The sequence below is a fragment of the Opisthocomus hoazin genome, chromosome 9 (assembly GCF_030867145.1).
Source record: "Opisthocomus hoazin isolate bOpiHoa1 chromosome 9, bOpiHoa1.hap1, whole genome shotgun sequence".
Lineage (NCBI taxonomy): Eukaryota > Metazoa > Chordata > Aves > Opisthocomiformes > Opisthocomidae > Opisthocomus > Opisthocomus hoazin.
Window position 1 is genome coordinate 22876622 of NC_134422.1, and position 24027 is coordinate 22900648.

At 38.7% G+C, this 24027-nt stretch overlaps 1 protein-coding gene across 1 annotated transcript in view; it reads right to left on the reverse strand.

The window, feature by feature from the left end:
* LRP2 (LDL receptor related protein 2) overlaps positions 1-24027 on the reverse strand; it is a 130967-nt gene that overhangs the window by 71800 nt on the left and 35140 nt on the right. Inside the window, exons 10-26 of the mRNA XM_075430425.1 lie at positions 21951-22079; positions 20092-20261; positions 17607-17830; positions 16601-16807; positions 14773-14975; positions 13999-14139; positions 12865-13068; positions 9092-9284; positions 7790-7915; positions 7366-7496; positions 6466-6603; positions 5287-5568; positions 4010-4249; positions 3250-3369; positions 2748-2864; positions 1542-1919; positions 406-654 (exon numbers count right to left, since the gene is read on the reverse strand). Coding sequence (XP_075286540.1) covers positions 406-654; positions 1542-1919; positions 2748-2864; positions 3250-3369; positions 4010-4249; positions 5287-5568; positions 6466-6603; positions 7366-7496; positions 7790-7915; positions 9092-9284; positions 12865-13068; positions 13999-14139; positions 14773-14975; positions 16601-16807; positions 17607-17830; positions 20092-20261; positions 21951-22079 — 3252 coding nt within the window. The remainder of the gene's footprint in view (positions 1-405; positions 655-1541; positions 1920-2747; positions 2865-3249; positions 3370-4009; positions 4250-5286; positions 5569-6465; positions 6604-7365; positions 7497-7789; positions 7916-9091; positions 9285-12864; positions 13069-13998; positions 14140-14772; positions 14976-16600; positions 16808-17606; positions 17831-20091; positions 20262-21950; positions 22080-24027) is intronic.

Genomic DNA, 24027 nt, shown 5'->3' on the forward strand with positions numbered 1-24027 from the left:
AGGCTGTGTCAGTGTTGTTTGCTCTTTAGAAAAAGTATGGCATAGGCACTAGGTAAGTCTTGTGAAAGGCTAGGATTTAAACACTCTGTGAGAACTGAACTTTATAAAGAGCAAATTTAAACCCATGGCTTACAGGTGCCTGGTACTGCTTTTCTCCAGAATATTATTTTTGACCACTCCAGGGTTAAAAATTACAGTGTTAATTTAAATATATTATTTCAAGGAAATAATAGTTTCCAATTAAGCCCTCAGCTGACACTTTTAATACTCAGGGTTATCCACCATGAACAACTGTAAGTGGCTGTTTACATCAGCTCTTTTAAAAAAGAATAATATCAGAATAGCAAAGCTGGACATTTTCCAGACTCCATTGTCATTCTTTAGGTTGACATCACTGTTCCTCACCTGCTGCTTTACAAGTCTTCCCATTGGCTTCTAGAATGTATCCTTCATCACAGTAACACCTAAAAGACCCTCTCTCATTGTAACAATGCTGACTACAAAAGCCTGGAGGGTCACATTCATTAATATCTTCACAGGTCTTGGAGTCATTTGCAAGCTGGTATCCAATAGGACAAGTACACTGAGCTCCAAAGGGTCCTTGAATACATTCATGAGTGCAGCCGGCATTATTGTCAGAGCAGCTCTCCTGATCTGAAATGGGGTTCAGGAAGGAAATAAGCAATTAGTTAACAAAAGCTTCTTATACTAAATTTAATACTTTGCTGTTGCATTACTAGCCTAAGACTGCTGCTAAAACATGACTGCACAATCATCAGTTATGCACTGTGAGGCTGGACTGAGGCCTTTATGCAAAATACAACACACACAATGAACATAAAGGTAGATAACAACTGAATCCCAGTAAGTGAATGCTAAACAGAAGGTCATCTAAGAATTTATAACAAATTTTTCAAAGCTAGCTAGAAATATACAAAACTTTACTGTACCACTCCAAACCTAGAATTGTATTAATAAACAATAATTTAAAATTATTTATAATCATACCTGGCTGGGGTTCATCTGAGAATGTGCATTGATTAAAGAGAAGGAGGAAGGAAGGAAAGAAAGAAAAAGGTTATGCTTAAATCAGTTCATAATCAACATAATTACAAATTCTGGCTACATGTGAGCTTTTAGATTTTCTTTCATGATTTTTGAAGTCAGAAATTTAAAAGAAAATATTAAGGACTGAACCACATTTCATGTGAACTTAAAGCATATCATGCTTTAGTGAATGTGTTCAGCAACACAAAGCTCATTCCCATATTGCTATATAAAAAAACTATACTGAAGTCAATGGAAGTCACATGTGAATTTGGAGCACAAGATCGGACATAGCTAATGAATTCATCAGTCATCATTGTAGTCTCCTTTCACTCCAAGCAAGTTGCACTTAGTAATTTGAGTTCTAATGTCAGTGTGCTTACAATTTCTGCAAAGAAATGTTGCTGTACTAAACACAGAATGCTGAACATTCCATTTCTTTCTGAAGCCGTAGCACATAGTAGGCTATAGTAGATGCTTGAACAGTAACTTACTGCACAACGGGGATTCATCCGCTCCATTAGGACAGTCGGCAGAATTATCACATACTTTGCTCAGATTCACACAGATACTGTGACCTGGACATTGCCACTGCCAGCTTGGGCACCGGAAGGGTTGAGTAGGACAATCTCTCTCATCGCTCATATCCCTGCAGTCATTGTCACCATCACAGATCCATGCTCGATGGACACAGTTGCCATTATCACAGCGGAAATGAGATGGAGGACAGGTCCTGGCAGGACATCTATGATGTTCATCTGAGCCATCTGCACAGTCAAGATGGCCATCACATTCCCAGTTAGAAGGAACACAATTGCCATCTGATTGGCATTGGAATTCATTCTGGTGGCACATCCCTGATGGTCTTGTAGCTAAAACAGTGACATTCAACAGTTCAGAAGCTGTTTCAATTTTAGACGGAGAAGCAAAATCACTATGTCCAGTTCATCTGTTGCATATGTAGTTATACCATCACAAAGAATTGTGTTGCTCTTAGATCAGGCCATAGAACCACAGTCAGTCAATCTACATGACATTTCAGAATCTCATTGATTTAACTCCTACTTTATAATATGGTGAACAAGGCAATTCAACTATTGTTATATTTTGACAAAGTACATATTGATGTCTACATATATTGATATCTGCACATATTGATAGCTACATATATTGATATCCACATACAATGATGATCTTAGAGGTCTTTTCCAACCTGTGATTCTATGATATCTGCACATACTGATAGCTACATATATTGATATCTATGTACATGCCCAAAGCAATATGAAATTAGTTGCTGAAACAAGTTTTCACCACCCTGCATTGCAATATTTTAACTAACTTAAATGTAAATAGTTACTCAAGGGAAATATTTGATGGACACAAGGTTTTCAGTTTTCTAGATGAACAGACTTCTTAATTTTACTTTTAAACCCTGAGACTGAGGTGCCAAGTAAAACAAAACATTATGACCAAAAGGAATGCAAACTCTACTCTTCGCCAGAAAAATCTACTCTTGAGCTGGAACCTACTCTGTTTGAAATTTCTGCTCAGAAAAACAATTCTTGGACAAGTTTCCCTAAAAAGAATTTTGAGGTTTTAAGGACAGTAGTGCCAATAATTTGACATAGCAGATAAAGGAAATTTTCAGCAGCATCACCTAATAACTGAAGCCTTTCTTTCAGCATCAATATACTTACGGCAATCAGTCTCATCTGAATGATCATTACAGTCAAAAACACCATCACACTGGTAGTAAGCACTGATACACTGGTCTCCACTTCGACACTTAAACTCTGTGGCACTGCAGTTATATACTACAAAATAAAAAAAATATTGATGTTATTTCTTTATTTACAGAGCTAGACTGCACCCAATTTTTCTACAGGTGTCCAACTCAGATATGACATCAGGAGTCCGAGTTCCACTGAAGGCCATGATTTCCCTGGGACACAGAAGATCCAGTAACCCTGGAATCTATAGAAAACAGAGGAAACAGATTTCAGCCCTCTGCAACCGGCCTATAGATCAAAGGGCTTACTAAAATGCGAAAACAAGCATCACAAACAGGGTTAATTTATGGATGGGTTTACTATGCATTCTGCTATCTTGGAGCTGGTAATATGAGGTCACCAAAGACCCCTCAGGGTGCAAGATCGAGGAAACAATAAAGAGACATTCAACAAACGAAGTTACACTTACTGCAGTCATGCTCATCAGCACCATCCACACAGTCTTTGTCTCCATCGCAGACATAGAATGGGTCAATACAGCGATGGTCTGGACACTGAAATTGCCTGGGTTCACAAGTACCCGTGAAAGCTATTAAGAATGACAATAAATGCAGATGTGTTTCTTTTCTCTCTTCTGAAATCAGCATCATACTGAGACAGTAAAAAACACTATCACTAACTTGCAGCATGTAATGGAGTGGCTAACAATCACATAAATTACAAGAACTTATATATTAGTATCAGGTAATTGTTTGTTCATATGTAGGCTTGGACTCATGCAAAACAAACAGAAGAATCCACTCAGTGGTAAATAGTGCTAAAGAACATATATGGAAAAACTACTGTCTTACTTCTGGTAAAAACTTCCAGACTAGATTAGCTGACTACATCGTTAGTCATTACTGAGATCACTAATGAAATAAGTGCTTAGAACATCTAAGCTTTGGCTGCTTTTTGCTGTAAATTGCAGTGGATGACATTATGAAGCACCATGATTATAACTATCACAGTTGCCCCCCCCCTTTTTTTTTTATTATTTTTCTGCATTCTAGTTGGCTCTGGTAGCTCAAATCAGGTGAGTTTTCCACTTCTTATGGACTGCAAAATATTAACCTAACCTTGATATTAGTTCTTTCTTCCTAATTTCACTTGTCATCCTTACACCAACAGACATCTCCATGTAGACATACATAGTTGTTTAAAAAACAACAGACAGTTGTGATACTCACTGCAGTTTTTTTCATCTGACCCATCGCCACAGTCATTATCAGTATCACATAGCCAGATCCTAGGAATACATTTATTATTACCACAGGTGAACAGGGTTGCAGGGCATGAAGTGGGTACTTGTGTAGGACAATGCAATTCATCACTGCCATCAAAGCAGTCATTATGCTTATCGCAACGCCAGCGACCTGGAATACACTGCCCACTGGCACAGGTAAAAGCTGATGAAGCACAAGTATTGTCTAAATAAAAAAGAAAACAGGAGAACACCTTTATAAACATCTCCAAAACTTGCCTTCCCTGCCATAGTATTCAGTACATTTAGTATACTTACAGAATGTCTAAAATATGCATAAAATTCTAAAATGCACATTGCTTCAAATGAAAGTATCTGCCATGCCAACATGCTGCTGAACTGAACAGAATACTTACAAGCTCTTTTTAAACTGCAAGAATCAATAAAAACTAAATTGTTAAGCACTTCAAAACAATCTAAAGAACAAGAAAAATAACTTCAAGTAGCCATTTGCTTTATACTTTCATTTTCCCCAAAAGACATTCTAGTTATTCTGAAATAGCCCACTACCAAGAAATAGAGTTTATGCCTTAGTCATACTAGTTAATCCTATGCATTAAGGAGCACATTTTATTTATATGTCCTATTTTCTTTTTTGTGGTTTAAAAGAAAAAATTAACTCTGAAGAAAGAAGCACGAAATATGCCATAAAAGCCAAGAACTCATATATATGTATATAATATATATTATATTTTTATATATATAATAGCTTATCAACTATAATTATCCCACTGTTCTCTCAATTTACTTGATCAACAAAATATTTTGTGCGAGACACTTTACAGTAAAACCAAGAAATGAACTTATGTGATTTTAATCCATTTTGCTGTAAAAATAAAGATGCAACCAATAGTTCAGAAATGCCCAAATATAATGAAAACAGTAAAATTTCCATTCAGATATTAAATGAAATAAAAGGCACTGCTCTAATCTTAGAGGAAGGTTAGACATTGCATATGATTTTGTTACTTGTGAGATATGAATATTTTCGTGCATTCTTTAGGTGGCCAGTGTTGAATCCCGTATTCCCATGAGTTATCCAAATAATTTCCAAAGTAATCAATCTCCCAGGTAGATTTCAGGATTTATCCACAGATGCAACCCTAAGAAATTGGGGTTTATTCCAATGAAATCAGACTGATCCATCAAACTTTCTGAACTGCAAGCAACAACTACTAACTGTAAATTACAGGGATTACTTACTGAAAGAACCACAGTTTTGTTCATCACTGTTATCATGGCAATCATCAACACCATCACACTGATAGTATCGAGGCACACATCTTCCATTACCACAGGAAAATGAGTAGGAGCCACACTGCAAAGTGGGTGGCTCATTGGATGGATCTTCAACACATGTCAGCTGATTTGGAGCCAGCTTCATGCCATAAGGACAACCACAAACTCTCTGAAAATTTGGTACAGGGAAGCAGAAATGGCTGCAGTCTCCATTGGGATTTGTTCCTCTGTTACAGTAGTTAGAGCCTTAAAAAGTGATAGAGAAGATCAACGTATACACTACTGATAACAGCTTGGGAACTATTAAAAATGCATAGTAACTGTAAAAGAATTTTTTACAAAAAAAGATGTTGTAGCAAATCCTGGTTTGGCATACACTGCAAAACAGGATTAAGTTCACTGACAGTAACAGGAGTGGTAAGTCATAATAGTAAGTCCCACATTCCATATACTCTTCATTGACACAAATGTTTATGGAAGCCAAGAACATACTATTAAGTTTCATGCAATTTTCAGCAACTGTCTGGAAACAAGTATACTACCACAAAAGAGGACCTTTGTCTGAGCAAGAATGAGAGACCTGATCCAGTCTTTGGACACCAAATAGGTGGTGAGGCTTAGCACATGGTTTGACCGTATATTTGATAAGTGCATTGGGTGTTTTACTAAATCAACTACAACACCAAATCCTTGGTTTAGATCATAGAATCGCATAGAATTCAGCAGTGAAAAGAAAAAAAAATTAGAGACTTAAACACAGTGGTTACTTTAAGAACAGTAGTTTGATTAATAAATGTTTACCCAATTTCTCAAAATAAATAGTTCAGGTTAACTAAAACTTCTACTGGAAAAAGAGAAATACAAGGTTGTAATTGGTGATAGAACTGCACAAAATACAATGGAATCATAATTTCATTTTACAAGGTTATTAAAAAAAGTAACAAGAGTGGTGCAGGAAAACTGCATACAGTCATAAAACAGCAAAATACACGTGTGATTGCAAGTGTCTGTGCTGCCTCACCTGCCTGTCAGTTATGATTCAGTAAAGCCATTTCTAAAATTGTGAGTGGAAACCTACTGTCCTGATATTTTGTCTCTTATTCCCTACTTCATGTCTTTCATCTGTACAACAGAAGATCTCACCTATTTGGGAATGAGCATCGTATGCTTTAACATGCATAATGTTATTAACACCCCTCCTAATAATAGTCATTTCTCCTCCATCAGACTTCCTCACTCGAACTATTCCACCAAGTCTCCAATCAGTGAAGTAGGCATAACCTGTTTTGAAAGACATTTAACATATAACAATTACATAGTAATATAACATAAAAAATTAAGCATCATGAGTAAAAACTGAAAGGCTTTTCATGTAAATCTAATATCTTTTCATAAGAGTTTCATAAAAAAGACAAAAGGATTTTTATCACTAATGCAGTAAAAGCGAGTCCTTCAGTCACGGGCAGACATAACTTAGCAAAACAAGCTCTCTCAGATGTCACTTAAATTGAGATATATCAGACTCAACTGACGTTTCAAATTCCAAGACAACTTTGAAAGTCATTCATTAAAATAACTTTCCAGAAAATTTTAGAATATTTTTAAGATACTTTTACACAAAGTCAAAAGGGGTCAGATGCTGACATCTTTCTTCACACACAATATAAATCCAGTGACAAACTCTACATAAAATTAATAAAATCCTGAAATTGCTGATCATCTCTAGGGATGTGATTTACTTTGTCTGTCCAGCATGAGTAGCCCATCTTGGAAGGTATAATTAGTATGGTATATCTGCCTTGTTGCACTAAAAGAGTTACTTCATCTACATAAAATTTTTTAAACACAAATATACATAAAAACAGTCCTAAAAACAAGCAAGTACTAAACATATATTTTTATAGAAACTTTCAACAGTGCTTTTTTATAGGAAAAGCAGTATTACAAAGGCCAAGTTATTTTATCTCACATACTCACAGATCATCATATGAAAAAAAAAAACCTTCAATAACAATAGGTAATACTTTTCAGTGCCAGACTTACCTCCAAAAATAGTAAGGCCAAATGGGTGAGTCATCTGAGTAATACGTTCAAGGGTCCGTCTGTCCAGCCCATCAAATGTGCTGTGCTCAATTTTATCAAAAAAGGCATCCACCCAGTACAGCCTTAGAGAACTAGAAATAATGAAGATGTCGTATCTCTTCAAATGACATTATGTTCATTAGGAAGCACTAACATTTTCTTAAATAATAATCTTAAACCTGACAAGAGGCTATTGGGGTGTGTGGGGAGCAATTCTGAGAAAATCTTACATTTCACAGGCTTTTCAACAAATAAAAAAATAAGGTCAATACAAAAGTGCCAGCGTACACAATCTGACACAGTTCCTTCACTTTTATATCCTAACAGTTCAAAGGAATAAACACATTTGCTCAAAAAGCTTCTCTATCTTCTGTGTTGTCCTTACCTCCAGTCAATGGCTAGGCCATTAGGCCAGCCCAGCGTTGTATTCACAATTGGCAAGGCATGGGATCCATCACTCCAGGCCCTCATGATTTTAGCAGGACGGAACCAATCTGTCCAGAATATATACCTGAAAGGACACATGTCCGAATACACATAAACCCAGTGATATAGCGTAATTAAACAGAGCAAATGTTTGAATAGCATTAACATTCTTCTTTGTAGCACATCTTCACCTACCTTAAAAAAAATACAATTTTATGTTGACCCTCTCCTCAATTGGTAGTGGTGCCAACTATTGGTATTTACCCTCTGTACAACAACTTCCAAAATCTTCAGAAGTGGTTTGTCGCTTTAGACATAAAATATCCATAACTTTGTTAAAATTATTAAGGATTTCATTAAAGTATTGACAAAGAGGAAGAATCAAGCAAAAATGCATCTTCCTGGTAACACAAGTAAGCATGAATACCACAAAAAATTTTCTCCTGATCCTTTTGACCTCTGCCTATAGTCAAAGAGTTGAAGCTAGTGTTAAATAAATTTACAAAGCAGTGAAAAAAAAAGGTTGGGATACCCAAGGATCCAAGTTCAACACTATTCTTATGAGATTATTCCCAAAATAGCATGTCTGGTTACTAAACATCAAAATTCAATATCCAAGAATTAAGAAATTAAGTGGTATGGTGGTAGGAAGATGAACTATGTTGTGAAAGAAATGCTGTTTTGGCATGGCCAAATAACAGAGTATTGAATTTGAAGTTAAGCATTTCCATCGAAGAACAGCAAGGCTTCATTTTATGTATAAAGAATCACATATTGTAAAGTCTGTATTAAATACAGCCAGTAGCATCTAATAAAATACAGCAATTTAGATAGAAAAATAAAGGAACCAAGGTTAATATTACGGGAACTGAAAGTATATTAAAAATAATTTAGAAAACTCTATCTTTCAACTGTGAGAAATAGCTTTCTAATCTGAGTGATACAAAGAAACAAAGTTCTTTTGCCTGTTTGTCAACACACAGGAGTAAAAGAAAAAAAATGGTGCTTTTAAAGAGAATTCTTTGGAGTGCTGCTTTCATGTGGAATCTGTATCACCTTGCCCTTTCCTCTGGGTGCTGAATCCTCAGCCAGAATAAAACGAACAAAATAAAGGCAAGAGAACTGAAAAGAGATGGTATTTTGGAAAAGAACGCAAATCCAAACAGAAATCCAGCATGAGATGTAAATCTAACCTCACCAATTCTGCTTAAACCATAAATTTGTTCATATAGATTCAAATGAGAATCAAAGCTAAACTTACCCAATAACAGGATGAACCACTATTGATCGAGGATTATTTAAATTCTGAACAATAGCTCTCCTAGATTTATCTGCCAGCCTCATCACACTGATGCTCCTGTATCGAGGGTCTGTCCAGTATAGATTCTTTGAGATCCAGTCAAAGGCCAAATCTTCAACACTTTCCACTCTATTAGCAGTCAGGATTTCTCTTCCTAGAATTTATAACACACACAATGATTGTAAATGCTTAGGAACAGAGGAGATAACATGAATGCAGTACTCTGTTCACAAAACTAGTGGTTTCCCTTGGTAAAAATGTTGCCTTGTGCTACCGAATATAAAGACCAATAACCAAGAGGAGTTGGGTGCCCTTTGCTCCAGGTGAAGGAGGTATATGTTCAGGAGCACAAACCCAAAAGAAGAGAAATAGAGAGTAACTTAGACAAGAGAAAAAAATGTCACTAAATTTACACTGGGAGGCGTTTTATCAGTAAGGTCAGTGCAGTAAGGACATCCTGCTCAACAGTCAGATCTCACCTACTCTTTGTAGAGTAGTGGTCAGCTAGAGTCTACTATCACTCCGACCCAAGGCAGCAAGCAAGTTCAGAAGACTACTTGCTGACTTCATACATATTTCATCATTATTATAAATGGCAGAGAAACATTCTTCACAACTACCACAAATAGGACTTCCAAAAATCCCACGGCCATAATGTTCTTCTCTTGGGTTCAGCTGGGATAGGGTTAATCTTCATCAGAAAGCAAGGAGGGGACACAGCTGGGCAGCTGACCCACAATGGCTTAACGAATGGGGTATTTGATACCGTGTCACGTCATGCTCAGTTCTGAAGGGGGGAGCTGGCTGGGGGCACGTTAATTGCTGCTTGGGAGTGTGCTGGGCATCAGGCAGTGAGAGAGTTGCTCTGTGTATTCTCTTGTTTTATACATCCTTCTTATCAGTATTATTGTTGTTACTGTTCACTTCCTTTGCTGTTCTGTTAAACAGTCACAGAATCACAGAATGGTAGGGGTTGGAAGGGACCTCTGTGGGTCATCTAGTCCAACCCTCCTGCCGAAGCAGGGTCACCTACAGTAGGCTGCACAGGACTGCGTCCAGGCGGGTCTTGAGCATCTCCAGAGAAGGAAACACCACAACCTCCCTGGGCAGCCTGTTCCAGTGCTCCGTCACCCTCAGAGGGAAAAAATTCTTCCTCATGTTCAGACGGAATTTCCTCTGCTTCAGTTTGTACCCATTGCCCCTTGTCCTGTCGCTGGGCACCACTGAAAAGAGTTTGGCTCCATCCAAGCATTTATAAGGCCCTCTCTCAGCCTTCTCTTCTTCAGGCTGAACAAGCCCAGCTCCCTCAGCCTCTCCTCGTAGGAGAGATACTCCAGTCCCCTCACCATCCTCGTACCCCTCCGCTGGACTCTCTCCAGTAGCTCCTCATCTTTCTTGAACTGGGGAGCCCAGAACTGGACAGAGAACTCCAGATGAGGTCTCACTAGGGCAGCGTAGAGGGGAAGGAGAACCTCCCTTGACCTGCTGGCCACACTCCTCCTAATGCACCCCAGGATGCCATTAGCTTTCTTGGCAGCCAGGGCACACTGCTGGCTCATGGTCAACCTGTTGTCCACCAGGACACCCAGGTCCCTCTCCACAGAGCTGCTCTCCAGCAGGTCCACCCAAAGCCTGTACTGATGCATGGGGTTGTTCCTCCCCAGATGCAGGATCCTGCACTTGCCTTTGTTGAACCTCATCAGGTTCCTCTCTGCCCAATTTTCCAGCCTGTCCAGGTCACGCTGAATGGCAGCACAGCCTTCTGGTGTATCTACCACTCCTCCCAGTTTGGTGTCATCAGCAAACGTGCTGAGGGTACATTCTAACTCTTCATCCAGGTCGTTGATGAAGAAGTTAAACAAGACTGGGCTCAGTACTGACCCCTGGTGGACACCGCTAGTTACCGGCCTCCAACTAGACTCAGCGCCGCTGATGACAACCCTCTGAGTTTTACCATTCAGCCAGTTCTCTATCCACCTCACCGACCACTCGTCCAGCCCACACTTCCTGAGCTTCCCTAGGAGGATATTATGGGAGACTGTGTCGAAAGCCTTGCTGAAGTCGAGGTAGACAACATCCACGGCTCTCCCTTCGTCTACCTAGCCAGTCATGTCATCATAGAAAGCTATCAGATTGGTCAGGCATGATTTCCCCTTGGTGAATCCATGCTGACTACTCCTGATAACCTTCTTTTCCTCCACTTGCTTGTTGATGACCTCCAGGATAAGCTGCTCCATCACCTTTCCCGGGATGGAGGTGAGGCTCACCGGCCTGCAGTTCCCTGGGTCCTCCTTCTTGCCCTTTTTGAAGACTGAAGTGACATTGGCCTTTCTCCAGTCCTCGGGCACCTCTCCTGTCCTCCAGGACCTCTCAAAGATGATGGAGAGTGGCTCAGCAATGACATCCGCCAGCTCCCTCAGCACTCGTGGGTGCATTCCATCGGGGCCCATGGATTTGTGGGTCTTCAGATCACTTAAGCGATCCCTCACGCAGTCCTCCTCGACCAAGGGAAAGTCATCCTCTCTGTGGGCTTCTTCTCTTACCTCCGGGGCCTGGGATTCCTGAGGGCCTGCCTTGGCACTGAAGACTGAAGCAAAGAAGGCATTCAGTAGCTCTGCCTTCTCTGCGTCCTCCGTAACCAGGACACCCGCCTCATTCAGCAGCGGCCCCACTTTGTCCCTAGGCTTCCTTTTACTACTGATGTACTTGAAGAAGCCCTTCTTGTTGTTTTTGACATCCCCTGCCAGCTTCAATTCCAGGTGGGCCTTGGCCTTCCTCGTCGCATCCCTGCACGCTCTGACCACATTCCTGTATTCTTCCCAAGTGGCCTGCTCCTCTTTCCACATTCCATGGACCTTTCTTTTCCACCTGATCTCCGCTAGAAGCTCTTTGTTCAACCATGCAGGTCTCCTGCCTCCTTTGCTAGATTTCTTTCTTAGAGGGATGCACCGCTCCTGAGCATGGAGGAAGTGATGTTTAAACAGCGACCAGCACTCTTGGACTCCCCAGCCTTCAAGAGCCCTGGCCCACGGGATTCCTCCCAGTAGCTCCTTGAAGAGGCCAAAGTTAGCTCTCCTACGGTCCAAGGTTTTGATCCTGCTTATCGCCCTGCTTCCTCCATGCAGGATCCTGAACTCGACCATTTCATGGTCACTGCAGCTGAGTCTACCTCCAACCTTCACATCCTCAACCAGTCCCTCCTCGTTTGTTAATACAAGGTCCAGCAGAGCACCTTTCCTTATCCCGGCCCACGAGTTTTGCCTTTTTCTTCTAATTCTCCTCCCCACCCCAGCAGGAGGAGGAGGGATAGACCGGCTTGTGGTTCTTTGTTGCTGCCCGGGGCTAAACCACAACAGTTCTTTTTCTGAATTACAGTATCATAACAAACATCCTGCTCTTCAGATAGGGAAATTAAAAGGAAAAACTCATTTTCATACTAGTGGAAGGCATACTAGTCTGCATAAACAGACTGCTGGTGACAAATACTAGTTGTGAGAAGCGCTACAAATAGTTCATTCCCACACACATTCAGCAAATTTGTCAAAGAACGGGAGACTTCAATGAGTTTAATATGCATTGAACAAACGTTTTTGACAAACATTTTCCAGATTACTTGAGTGACACTGAGATTTATCTGTATATCCCACAATGTGACTTTTTGTGCTTCTTTTTAGAAACATATATTCTACTCTCCTTACTGCAATTACTCTACAATTCCTAAGAATGATTCTCACCTGAACCATCGGTTTTCTGTTTATAGATCATGTCTTTACTTGTGTCTGAAAAAAAAATGGTGTCATCTTGAGCATAGAAGTCAATTCCAACGAAGTATGAAGGGCTCCCTGTTACAGGTATGATCACATCTTCCTGGGTGGAGAGATTGAACGGGATCCCCCGCACTGCCAGCTGGGATGAAAACAGCAGGAACTGCTGCACAGCTGCAAACGAGATCAGACACAGTCTTTACTTATTCACAAGGTGAGACAATTGAGTATTAATTAACTATAAAGCTTTATTTTCCTTTGGCAACACTAACAGCTTGGAAATAGAAAAAAGAAGAATGAGCAAATAGGGATTTAAATATATACAGACCTAAAAACTGAAGAAAAACAAAACCCAACCCAGAATATTAAGTGATGTGGTCAGCTATTCTACTTGCATTGTTTCTGTGGTCCTAATACACCTTCACAGAAAACATTATCCCTACAGCAGCAGAAGTCATCTTCCGTGCACACCTCTTTACAATCATCTATAAAAACGTAACTCACAGGCTTTGTGAAGCCACCATATAACCAGACCATATGTAAGCTAGCCACATAAATGCATGGTCAAAGAGTAAAACTATAGACAACCTATCTGGCTTAATTTGCCAATAGATACATATGGTAAACCTCCCTTAGTGACAATTCTGCACTCAAACAGGAAGCAGCAGATTGCTGACGGAAGGCCACAGCTCCAAAACTGAATCTCTTATTCTTGCCATATGTGTTCAAAAGGAGAAGACCAATCTAATCTGCATACTACTGCACAGGAAAGCAAGCTTACATGTTCAAAATTGTGCAAAATCTGCACATTACCAAGTATCCATGCTTGGTTTCAGGATTAAGAGCTTAATCATACAGCTGTCTACACATATTCCATATCTGACTCTTAAAAATCTTCATAAAAGGTGGTAAGTTTAAGTTATAGCTTGAAATGAACACCAGCAGAAATTCTTACATTTAAAGCTGTCAACAAGAGTTGTGATGGGAAAACATGAAGTCCTTGGCATATTGAACCCACAAAGCTACTGAGTAAAGATGTTTTAGAAATAGCTCTAGAGCTACTGGAACAGTACTATTTCCAACAATCATGAGGCATTTTCTTACCAACACAATGTCGTCCATCTACATGTAGATCAAAGCCCAGTATACATCTACAGCGATAACCTAGTCCATCATTATCTGTTTTATGGCTGAGAACACAGATCTGTTCACATCCCCCATTATTACTTCCACAAGGATTTCTTACTGGAAAATAACACAGATACAATTATAACTTCATCTATTAACCTAATGGCATCATTATCTTGATTTTTCAGGATTTTTCTCAACTTCCACAGTAAATCATATCAACTCTGGGAATTACATCACATGGAAATCATACACCCCCAGTTCAACCGTGGAATACACCAAAATCACACCAGAGCTAACCGGCGTTAAAAGTATTCAGCTCTGTACAGAGATACTCAGCACGCAGCATTGAGGCCATAATTTGGGCTTTAGTTTTCTGCGTATAGATCTACCTCGGAATTCTTTTTCACAGAATTTGTTCATACTGGTAGCCTTTTCCAACTGCACCCTCATTGCAGTGTTGAGGAAAAAAAGTCCCAAACACCAATACTGCTCATAAGCACAAGCTTGACGCTTCGAAATATCAATACCTTTAATAAGTTCCCCCACCCTTAATGTTGCATTTGACAGCTCATTAGCTACAGGAGCTGGATGAAACCACTGTGTGATAAAAACCAGACCAGTTTTACAATACAAATTTATATATCACAATTATTAGTTCTTTACAGCAAAATAAGAGTCTCATAACTTTTACCAACTTTTGGTAAGATAGTTCCTAAATCTCCCTTAACAATCTACTTACTGTCTTACCATATGGCTGCCTGGCAGCATGGTAAACTGTCACTCCATAAGGCCTCAGTGAAGACTGGTAGATCACTTGAGGGTTAGATTCTGAAAACTTGTTAGCTTTCACCACTGCCATTTTGGTCCAATCAGTGAAATAAACATTGTGTTCAAACAAAGTGATTCCATATGGATGAGGAATCAGTGAGCCTCCATGAGCTATCGTTCTCCTGTTATAAAGATGGTTTTAAAATTATTTACAAAATATTATCTAGAAAATAACTTTTTTAACAGAAGGATTATTAATTCATTCACTAGCTTTTGCTTCTACATAGAAGCTGCCAAAGTACAAATGAAAAAGGTCAAATGAACTGAAGAGATGAACCTAAACATAGACGGTACATAAACATAAATGATACCGGAGTGAAAACAGAGCAATCAAAAATGTTAGCAATTTCCAAGAAAACACAGTGACTGAACACAAAAACTCAAAAATGGAGGAAAATATTAATAATTACTGAGAGAAAATTAGAGAAAGGGGTCAAACAGAAGAAATCAAAGACATCTGTAGCAATTTGAAATATTCAAGAAATCTTGAATGTAAAAAAAATTATGGCTGCAACAGTGACTGGCCAAAAATAAAATTCTATGTGTGCAGTGCAAAAAAAACAAAACAAAAAACCTTTCTTTAGCTTGAACTAATCACCCATGCAAAACCAAAGGAAATCAAATGCTAATAAATTGTATCTATTCTATGCAAGATATTATGACAATATTTATCTCCTAATATTTATCCAGAAAAAGAGAGACCTTTAAGTCCTCACACAATACCTAACAATAACACTGAAATATTATTTTCATGGAGCTATGAAGGAAGGTCTACAAAATCAGATTAATTCTACTCGAACAGCTTCCCAGGTGATTTAGGTTCATGCTGTAGGCATGCAAGCTGTGACACAAGTGGACAGCAAGCTGTATTTTAACATTCTTTGTAGACTATGCCATTGCCTCTTGCCCACTTTCACATCTACAAGATTTTTGGTGTTGCTGTGAGTGATAAGTTTTTATCTCCAAAAACCAGCAATTTTACTAAACTCATTCTTGTTTTATTAAACCATGATAAAGGAGCAAAGATACCAGCATTACTTTTATAATTTTGTAAGTGAAAAAATACATTGAGCAATAAACCTGTCAAATGAGCAGAGGACTGTTTTTCACATCAATATGTAGGAGGTATGCCAAAACGGACAATTTTTTTCTTGTGCTTGAGTAACAGAGACTAATCACAGATACAGAGGTAAGCAGGCTTCTAAACACTATACTATAAGATGCAGACTCGCAAAAACTCAAGGACTCCTTTCTTGCATGCTGTGATACAGTTTCCCCAGCATCATAATAGGGTGAGTGATGACCTAATTTCTGGCAGCAAAGATTTATAAAATGTAAGAAGAGCACTTAATACCCATTACACAAAGTGGTGCTTTGGAGTGGAATATTTCAAATAAATTCATTCATGAAAAAAAGATGCAAAGAAATTATGATAGAAGACAATGTATATAATTCAAAAATAATGAAAAGCATACGCTATAGAAAGTGTACTGCAGTGGTGGACTACAAAAACTACATTATGAAAGAAGTGCAATAGGTATTCAAGGTAGAAAAAGGACAAAGAATGATGGAGGAATTAAAGATTGTCTAGAAATATTATGGCACCAAAGCTATCGAGGTGCTTCACATTCATTATGTTGTAATTTTCATCCTTTCTGTATCTCATTTTGTTAGACAAATCTTTCTTTGAACTACATACAAAATAATCAGTGTATCTGTAACCTCCAAGGAATAATATTTCTCCTACCTTTGAAGCCCATCATAAGTTACAGTCTCAATGTAATCAAACCGGCTGTCAACCCAGTAAAGTCTCTTTGATACAATATCCAGAGTTATTCCAGCAGGCCAGCCTAATTTTGTTTTTATCAAATCCTGACGGTTTGTGCCATCCATGAAGGTCCTTTCCACTTTAGGATCACCAGACAGACTATCCCAGTTTGAGAAAAACAAATAACTATAAAGGAAAAAAAAAAAAAAAAAAGGCAGAATTCCCATCTTTCCTTGAGATTTTACTGAAAAAATATTACATTTTACATGGAATTTAAAACCAGCACCCTTTCAGGACAGAGCTTGATTATCAGCTGGCATACTATGAAAAGACAGTTTATACTTCCTGCCCAAGAAGCAATTTGCATTTTCTTTTATAGAATGAATCTAGAAAGAAACACGCTTTCACCCAAAAGACCTCAGAAATACTGAGTTTCCTTAGTAAAATACAGACTCTAAGTGTACTACCAGAAAGAAGCAGGCAACAAATAGATGCATCACAAAAGCAGCACCCATCACTACAAGTTGCATGAAATTCTTCTTCCCATTCTCTGAGGATCCAAGTTTTCATGGCTCACATATATTTTTGAAGCCTGTTGGGTTGGGAGACACTAGCTCCCCTGGCTTCACTCCACCACTTTATTTCAGATAGTAGGAGGTCTGTGGATAGTATCACAACAGCAATCTTTCAGGATAACTTCTACTCTACTGCAGGGCAATTCCACATTTCCCCTGTTTTCAGAGCTCCTCAAGCACACACAACTCTAGTCATAAAACAGATTCCGCACATTGGGAATAAAAGCACTGCACAGCCCTCTCATGACAATTTAAGGTGTAGAACAGATTAGGATAGAATGTAAGTGTTTAAAACATTTTATATCTGATTCTAAAACAACCACCCTAGCTATTTCTTACTTCTCCTCCTTTCATATGTGAAGAAAGGAATTTCTGACATCTTTTACCATTACCTGACATATATCACTTACCCTACAGTTGGATCAAGTGCTATTCCTCTAGGATTTCCAAGATTTTCAGCAATAAGAGTTACACGGTTTGTTCCATCCAAGTTAACCATATCTATTCTGTTCACACTGGTCTCGACCACATATAGTTTATTGTTAACCCAATCCACTGCTAGATTTTCAGGTGTGTCAACTGAAACATTTAAAACTTCTTGGAAACCAGAGCCATCAATATTAATAGAAAAAACCTGAAAACAATACAAATATTGTCAGTGCCCACATGATGTTTTGCTAATCACAAGACACATGGCACTTGTCCTTTATCATCACACTGAGCACAGATCCACAGCTGGCCACTAGATACAACCAAGTTACCCACTAAGCTATTCCTTAGCTTAGAGTTTTTTGCAAAAAATTTGGAAAACAATATAAAAACTACAGGAAGCTTGCCTTCAACTAGCATTTCTGCAAAATGGACAAGGTAACAGACAAAAACAGCCTTGTGCTTTACCAAATGTGACAAACTGCTGGATTAAAAAAAAAAAAAGACAGATGAGGAAAGTGCATCTTGCTTTCTTGCTTTCCTGGAATCTAGCATAACCAGTATTTTCATTAATTGAAAACAAATGAACGTTTTCATCCTTAATGATTCTGTTTCTGTTTTAGCAAAACTGTCTTCAGTGACCAGAAACAAAAGGGGGAGCTCTTACTGCACCAACGGCTAAGGAGAAATTGCCAAGTGAAGAAAGGGAAAGCTCTCTGTCCTGACAGAAAGGAGAAGGCTCAGCATTGCTTCTGTTCTCCTTTATTTAAGGATAATTTTAACAGCATCGTGCTCAAGAAGAAATAATGTTGTTATCTTACAAGCAAGCTCAGAGCTACATGAAACAGACAGTACAAACACAATAATTTTATATATGCAGTAATCATCTGATCATACCACTGGGTAATGTGAAAAGCTAGGAATCATTACCACTTTTTTGGAACAACAGCATGAGGTCTGGAATGTATTTAAATGAAAATATAGATTACCACGAGTAAATATATGCAAGAAAAATAAGAGCTAAAATAGTTGTATCATTTTAAATATTGTACAGGTCTAGGTAACAATAATGAAACAAACAATTTAACTGTCTATTCTGTTCTTTGGAAACCTTGTTGATGGAAGAGCTTATGGGCATTAGGTTATCAGGCAGTACACTAAATGAGATAAAGATGATGCAGAACACAACCCACAATTTTATGGTTTACTTTACATCTTAATCTAAAACAAAAAAAATCCCAAAATTAATCACTTAATAATACTTTTATTTTAAGACATCAGGTGGAAATATGCTTCATATAAGAAAATTCTTAATGTCATTGTTTTCACCAGGGTATTCTAGCTAGGATTTAGTTAGATTAATTAATCCTAACTAATTAATTAGGATTTAACTATATTGGGACTGATGAAAAGGCAGTCCTGGCCATCTGGGGTGTGCAGTGAAAAAAACCATATTATCTATTGTGTATACCTTTTACAGAGATAACACAAATCTCCTGTCTCGTGGAAGTTAAAATTTGACCCTGACTTAATTCAGCCGTTGTCAATGCAATTGCATTAATGGGAACCCATTGTAGTGAAAATTAAAATGCCAGAATTGTGAACAAGTCAAAAATTGTGCATGCAAATCCTGTCCTACTTAACAGCTTTACAGTGTGCTTTCTAACAGAACCAGTGTGGTACTGTAGTAGAAACTATCGTTTACAGCTTATGTGTAGGTTCAGAATAACAGCAGTGACACCAAATTGATCCATACGTTCTGTCAGCAGGAGACAGGCCATGGATTCTCCTTCACTCTGCATGACAATCAACATGGGGATGAAGATTGTGGAGTGTCAGCATTTGACCTAGGACTTTTTTTATTTCAGTAAGTTGTGCACAGACAAAAAGAACAAGGGTGAAGTCCAACTTTCACATGGATCTCCAGACTGCTTTTAAAAATTACTCTTTTACTGTTTCTTGAAGCTAAAATATTTCCTCTTAAAAAAAAGGTAAGAAAATACTGGCTCATTACACAAAATACTGTCAATATTTGTTATCCAAGCTCAATTACAGAGCCATTTGAAGTATACGAAGAAATCTGATTTTTATCATCTTGGAAGGCACACAGCTTTTACATTTTAAATGATCATGTTTCAAAAAATTACCAAGAAAAATTTTTTCAGTTTTGAAAGAATGTCTACTATTTCTCTTAATTAGTTTTTTGGACTCCATCTCGAGTAAAATTAAAAGTTGCTCAAGACATTCCCATATAATAGTATTCTTTGTTTAATATGTCACATGTAATAGTATAGCTGGAAAAATGCAGCCATTAACATAAAACATTTCAAGGAGCTTTTTTGTTAGAAAACAAAAATACAGCCAGCTTCTGCTCTCAAAAATGAAAGCCTATCAACACACTCTGCCTCTTGCAGTTCTCTACTTCCACATACACAAAAATATATTCTTTCTGAAATTTCTACCCACCTTATCTTGCACTGTATCAGTCCAAAAGATTCTGTGAAGGTAAAAGTGAAAGTCCACTCCAACTGCAACCCCACGATTCTGTGACTGCACCAAAGTACGAAAACTTCTTCCATGAAGATCTCCAATCAGTAAATCACGGCCATTGGAAAAAATAATTGATGCAACACCAGCTGAAAGCAGGGGTGACAAATACATGACTCCTCTGCAGGCAAGCTATTTCGCAAAGGGGCATTGAAATATATAGATAGTGATTCACACACACTGGACACACAGGTGTAAATAGATGCTCAGACTACAATCTGTATAAATGTCTTTACGCATGTACTAACTTGCTTTGATTTGCCTTCGATTTCTAGACTTGGAGCAAACCAGGCAGGAATATGTATCTAAAGCCCTACCAGGTGAAACTTATACAAAACCCCTGTGCATCTAAACTGCAAAAGATTACTACTACTTTTCTATTTCCTTGCTTTAGCTCTCTTAATCAAAGTATAAACTTTAAGATTTTTCTGCCCCATGAGATTCAAATATTCCTTGATTCTAGCAGGCAAGCCATGTTTCTTATCTTTTTATGTACTGCTCTATCCTATCCACCTTCTTCATTCTCTCATTTCATCAGAAAACCTTTGCTGTATCTTACAATAGAAGAGAGATTCCAGCAAGTCTTTGAAGGAAAGTTCACTTTCAAAGTAGATGCCTGTTGAAAGGCTTGGTATAAGTCTGACAAGAATATATTTAAGCCCAAATCCTATTCACCCTACATATAAAACCCTCCCCAATTAAAGCAAAAATGAATCCAGGAAAACGGATTTAGAGCAGGTATGAAATTCCCCCGTTAATAAGATAGAAAATCAACACTTAAACTACTCACTGGTCCAAAAGTCACACTAATTTGAATGGAAAGCTTCCTGTGAAAGATACGGAAATTTTCTGGAAACAGAACAATCTTTCCCAGTGCTGGCATACGCATGTCTTAATACAGTCAAATATATTTCATTAGCTCAAAAACCCTCCCTATTTTTTGAGGACATACTTAGAAAACTGCGAGATGGTGACTACTCTGCAGACATGGCTGAAGAAAGAAGGAAGGGGGAGGGAACTGGGCAGTTCATGCTTTCCTAAGAAGCAAGCCTGCTAATCAGCTATGCCAAGCAGGGACTCCCATTCCCATTGCGTTCCTGCAGGCAGGAACACCTGCCTCACACAAAAGCCTGTTAAGCTATTACATCTCCACAAAGAAGGCCTTCCCAAGGCCTGCTTTCAGAATAGACTAGGAGGTGTACAACCAGGAGCAGCTGCCTACTGTTGATGGGGAACCACACTCTGTGTGAGGCAAGCATTCTTGCAGAGTTCAGACTCCAGGACATTAGAAGCCAGGAGCATGGTTTCTCTCACTGGCAAGTGTCTGAGCTCACCATTCAGCATCATCTTCTTGCATGTCACAGTCCTAAAAAAAATGAGGTTTCCCAATTTCTTGATCCCACTGGGTTCTACAGAGAGCGGATCAGGAAAGTGCCTCTCATAGGAGCATGATTTGTCAGTTAAGGAGGGCTCTGGCAATGACCTCTCAAGTCTGTGGAAGTGAGGAACGCTGAGAAAGCACTGGAGCCCAGAAGACATTGTTCTGAGCAGAAGCAGCCCTGATGGGGCCATCAGCTCTGCCAGCCTACAGGTGCCCACAGATGCAGAGTCCTTTGATATTTGCTAATGTTCTGGATGCTGTCCTGACATTAAGTCCTTAAGGCCGGAGTTATGCCAAAATCAAACACAGTTGTATGGCATAGCCATGCCAACTGCCCCATTTTATCCAGCTGTATTAGTCCAACAACAGCAAGAAACTTGCACTGTTGCACACTAACCTGAAGTGTTGGCCCGACAATGCCGATGATGCTCTAGGAAATAACCTTCCACACAGTGGCACTGGTGATGTCCTACACGATCTTCACACAGCTGATCACAGACACCCCACATTTTGCAGTCATCAAAATCTGTCAAGTGAATAAGGCATATTTATAAACACTGCTTTGTATAAAAGGATGTCATTATATTTGGGAACCTGCAGGTTTATCCTCTCTGCTTGCTTTATATCTGTTCACAAAACTGTGGCATGGGAAAAGAGGTTTTGTATGTTTTATTCACCAATGTTTCAATTTTCTATTTCTGGATAACAAAACAACTGACGTTTGCTGCCCAGGGACCTACCCACACACCCTTCCCCCTCCCAAAAAAAACCCCACACCTGTCAAGAGCAGAGGAAAATTAATTGGAACAGATGTCATTGTCTACTTTCCAGGATGCAGGAAGAATACCGCATGGACATATTCTGTAACAGATTTGTACACTTTGCGTGCACGCGCACACACACACACTTGACTGGATTTAAGCCCACTCTGAAGGAGAACCCTACCTTTATGTTAGTGCAGTACTCAAACTAATAAGTCCTCCTAAAAGGCACTGTTTATTAGCTCAGACTTGGTACCATGTTAACAGGTGTCTGATTTCCAACTAAAAGCTGGCTGTGCACCAGAACCAGACAGCAAAAAGTACAAAGAAGTTCACTTTGGCATGCAAAATACCATATAGGTAGAGTCTGCAGCTAGGACGACCCAGCAAGTTCTCACAGATGTGCTCTACAAGCAATTTTGAGGGTAACTGCAGAATCTTTTACTTCAAAAATTGTGAAATATCTAACTAGTCATCTTTCAAAAACAACGATTTTAAAAATCTGATTTTCTAAAAAAAAAAATCAAATCAGATCTGAACACTGTCTGGTGTTTCATCCTATATGTGGTTATTTAAAGCCCTGGAGATTTCTGACACTACTTAACACATGGTTTTGACACTAAAAGTCTCACCTCTTTCACTTGAAAACCTGAGTAGAATCAGTACATTACATTGCTGGAAACCGGTAAGTCTATTGTTAAGCCAAAAAAGGAGAAAATGAGATCTCAAATACTCTTCCTACTGGAACTTCTGGTTTTAAGCATTTACTAACACGTAAGTGAAAATGAAATATTTCCTAGATAGTACATTTTGGTACTGAAAACAATGTTGTGCTCAGTAGCTTTCCAGCTTCCATATGTGTAAAAACCTTCACTATATAGGGAGCCAGAAGCAAACAAAGAGAAAACAAATTGAGAATATTATGGCTTCAAAAAGTAATACATTTCACTAATACTATACTTTCATTCTTCTGGGCTTAAACCAATAATATTGATTTAAACTAAGATCTGGAATTATACACTACTGACTGTGAGCCATTCCCCTATGACAAGTCTTGCTCCCACTACAAATACATGCCTAGCTCTCGGCAAACCAAAATACACTGACTCAGATTTACAAGCCAGAATCAGATAGCTGGGTTTACAGGGCAGTCAAAGAACAACAGGACTCACTGAGACTGCAACAGCTTTGCAAATGTGTCCTTCATGTATTTCCTACATAAGAAAGCATGGAGCAAATTTTGTGCCTGGAGTCAGTGCATTGATTCCTTCTCTCTATGAAGAGCAACCACACTGTCACTGCAGCTCACACAGCACTAGGCCACCCAGTATTCTCAAAAATACAGAAATCTTATCAGAGACTGAGCACCTGGAATACTTTTATTAGCACAAACACGACAGCTTGGGTGGAAAACCCGTAAGAGATATTTACCCAATTTCTTTTATTAGCCAGTGCTAAACTTCAGGATTCTGAAGTTAGTCTATTTCCAGTTACTGAGATAAATCATTTGTACTATCAAGGGTTTGTGCTACCAAGTTACAGCAGCTACGGAATAGAAAGGCAAAACCAAAATACCTCACTTACCTTTACATTCTTGCAAATATTCTTAATTTTCATGTAAATAATGTCTATACTGAAATGTCACAGAGGATACAGCCATTCCATAATGCAAATACAAAGCACCCTTTTCATTTTAAAGTACAATGTTCTACT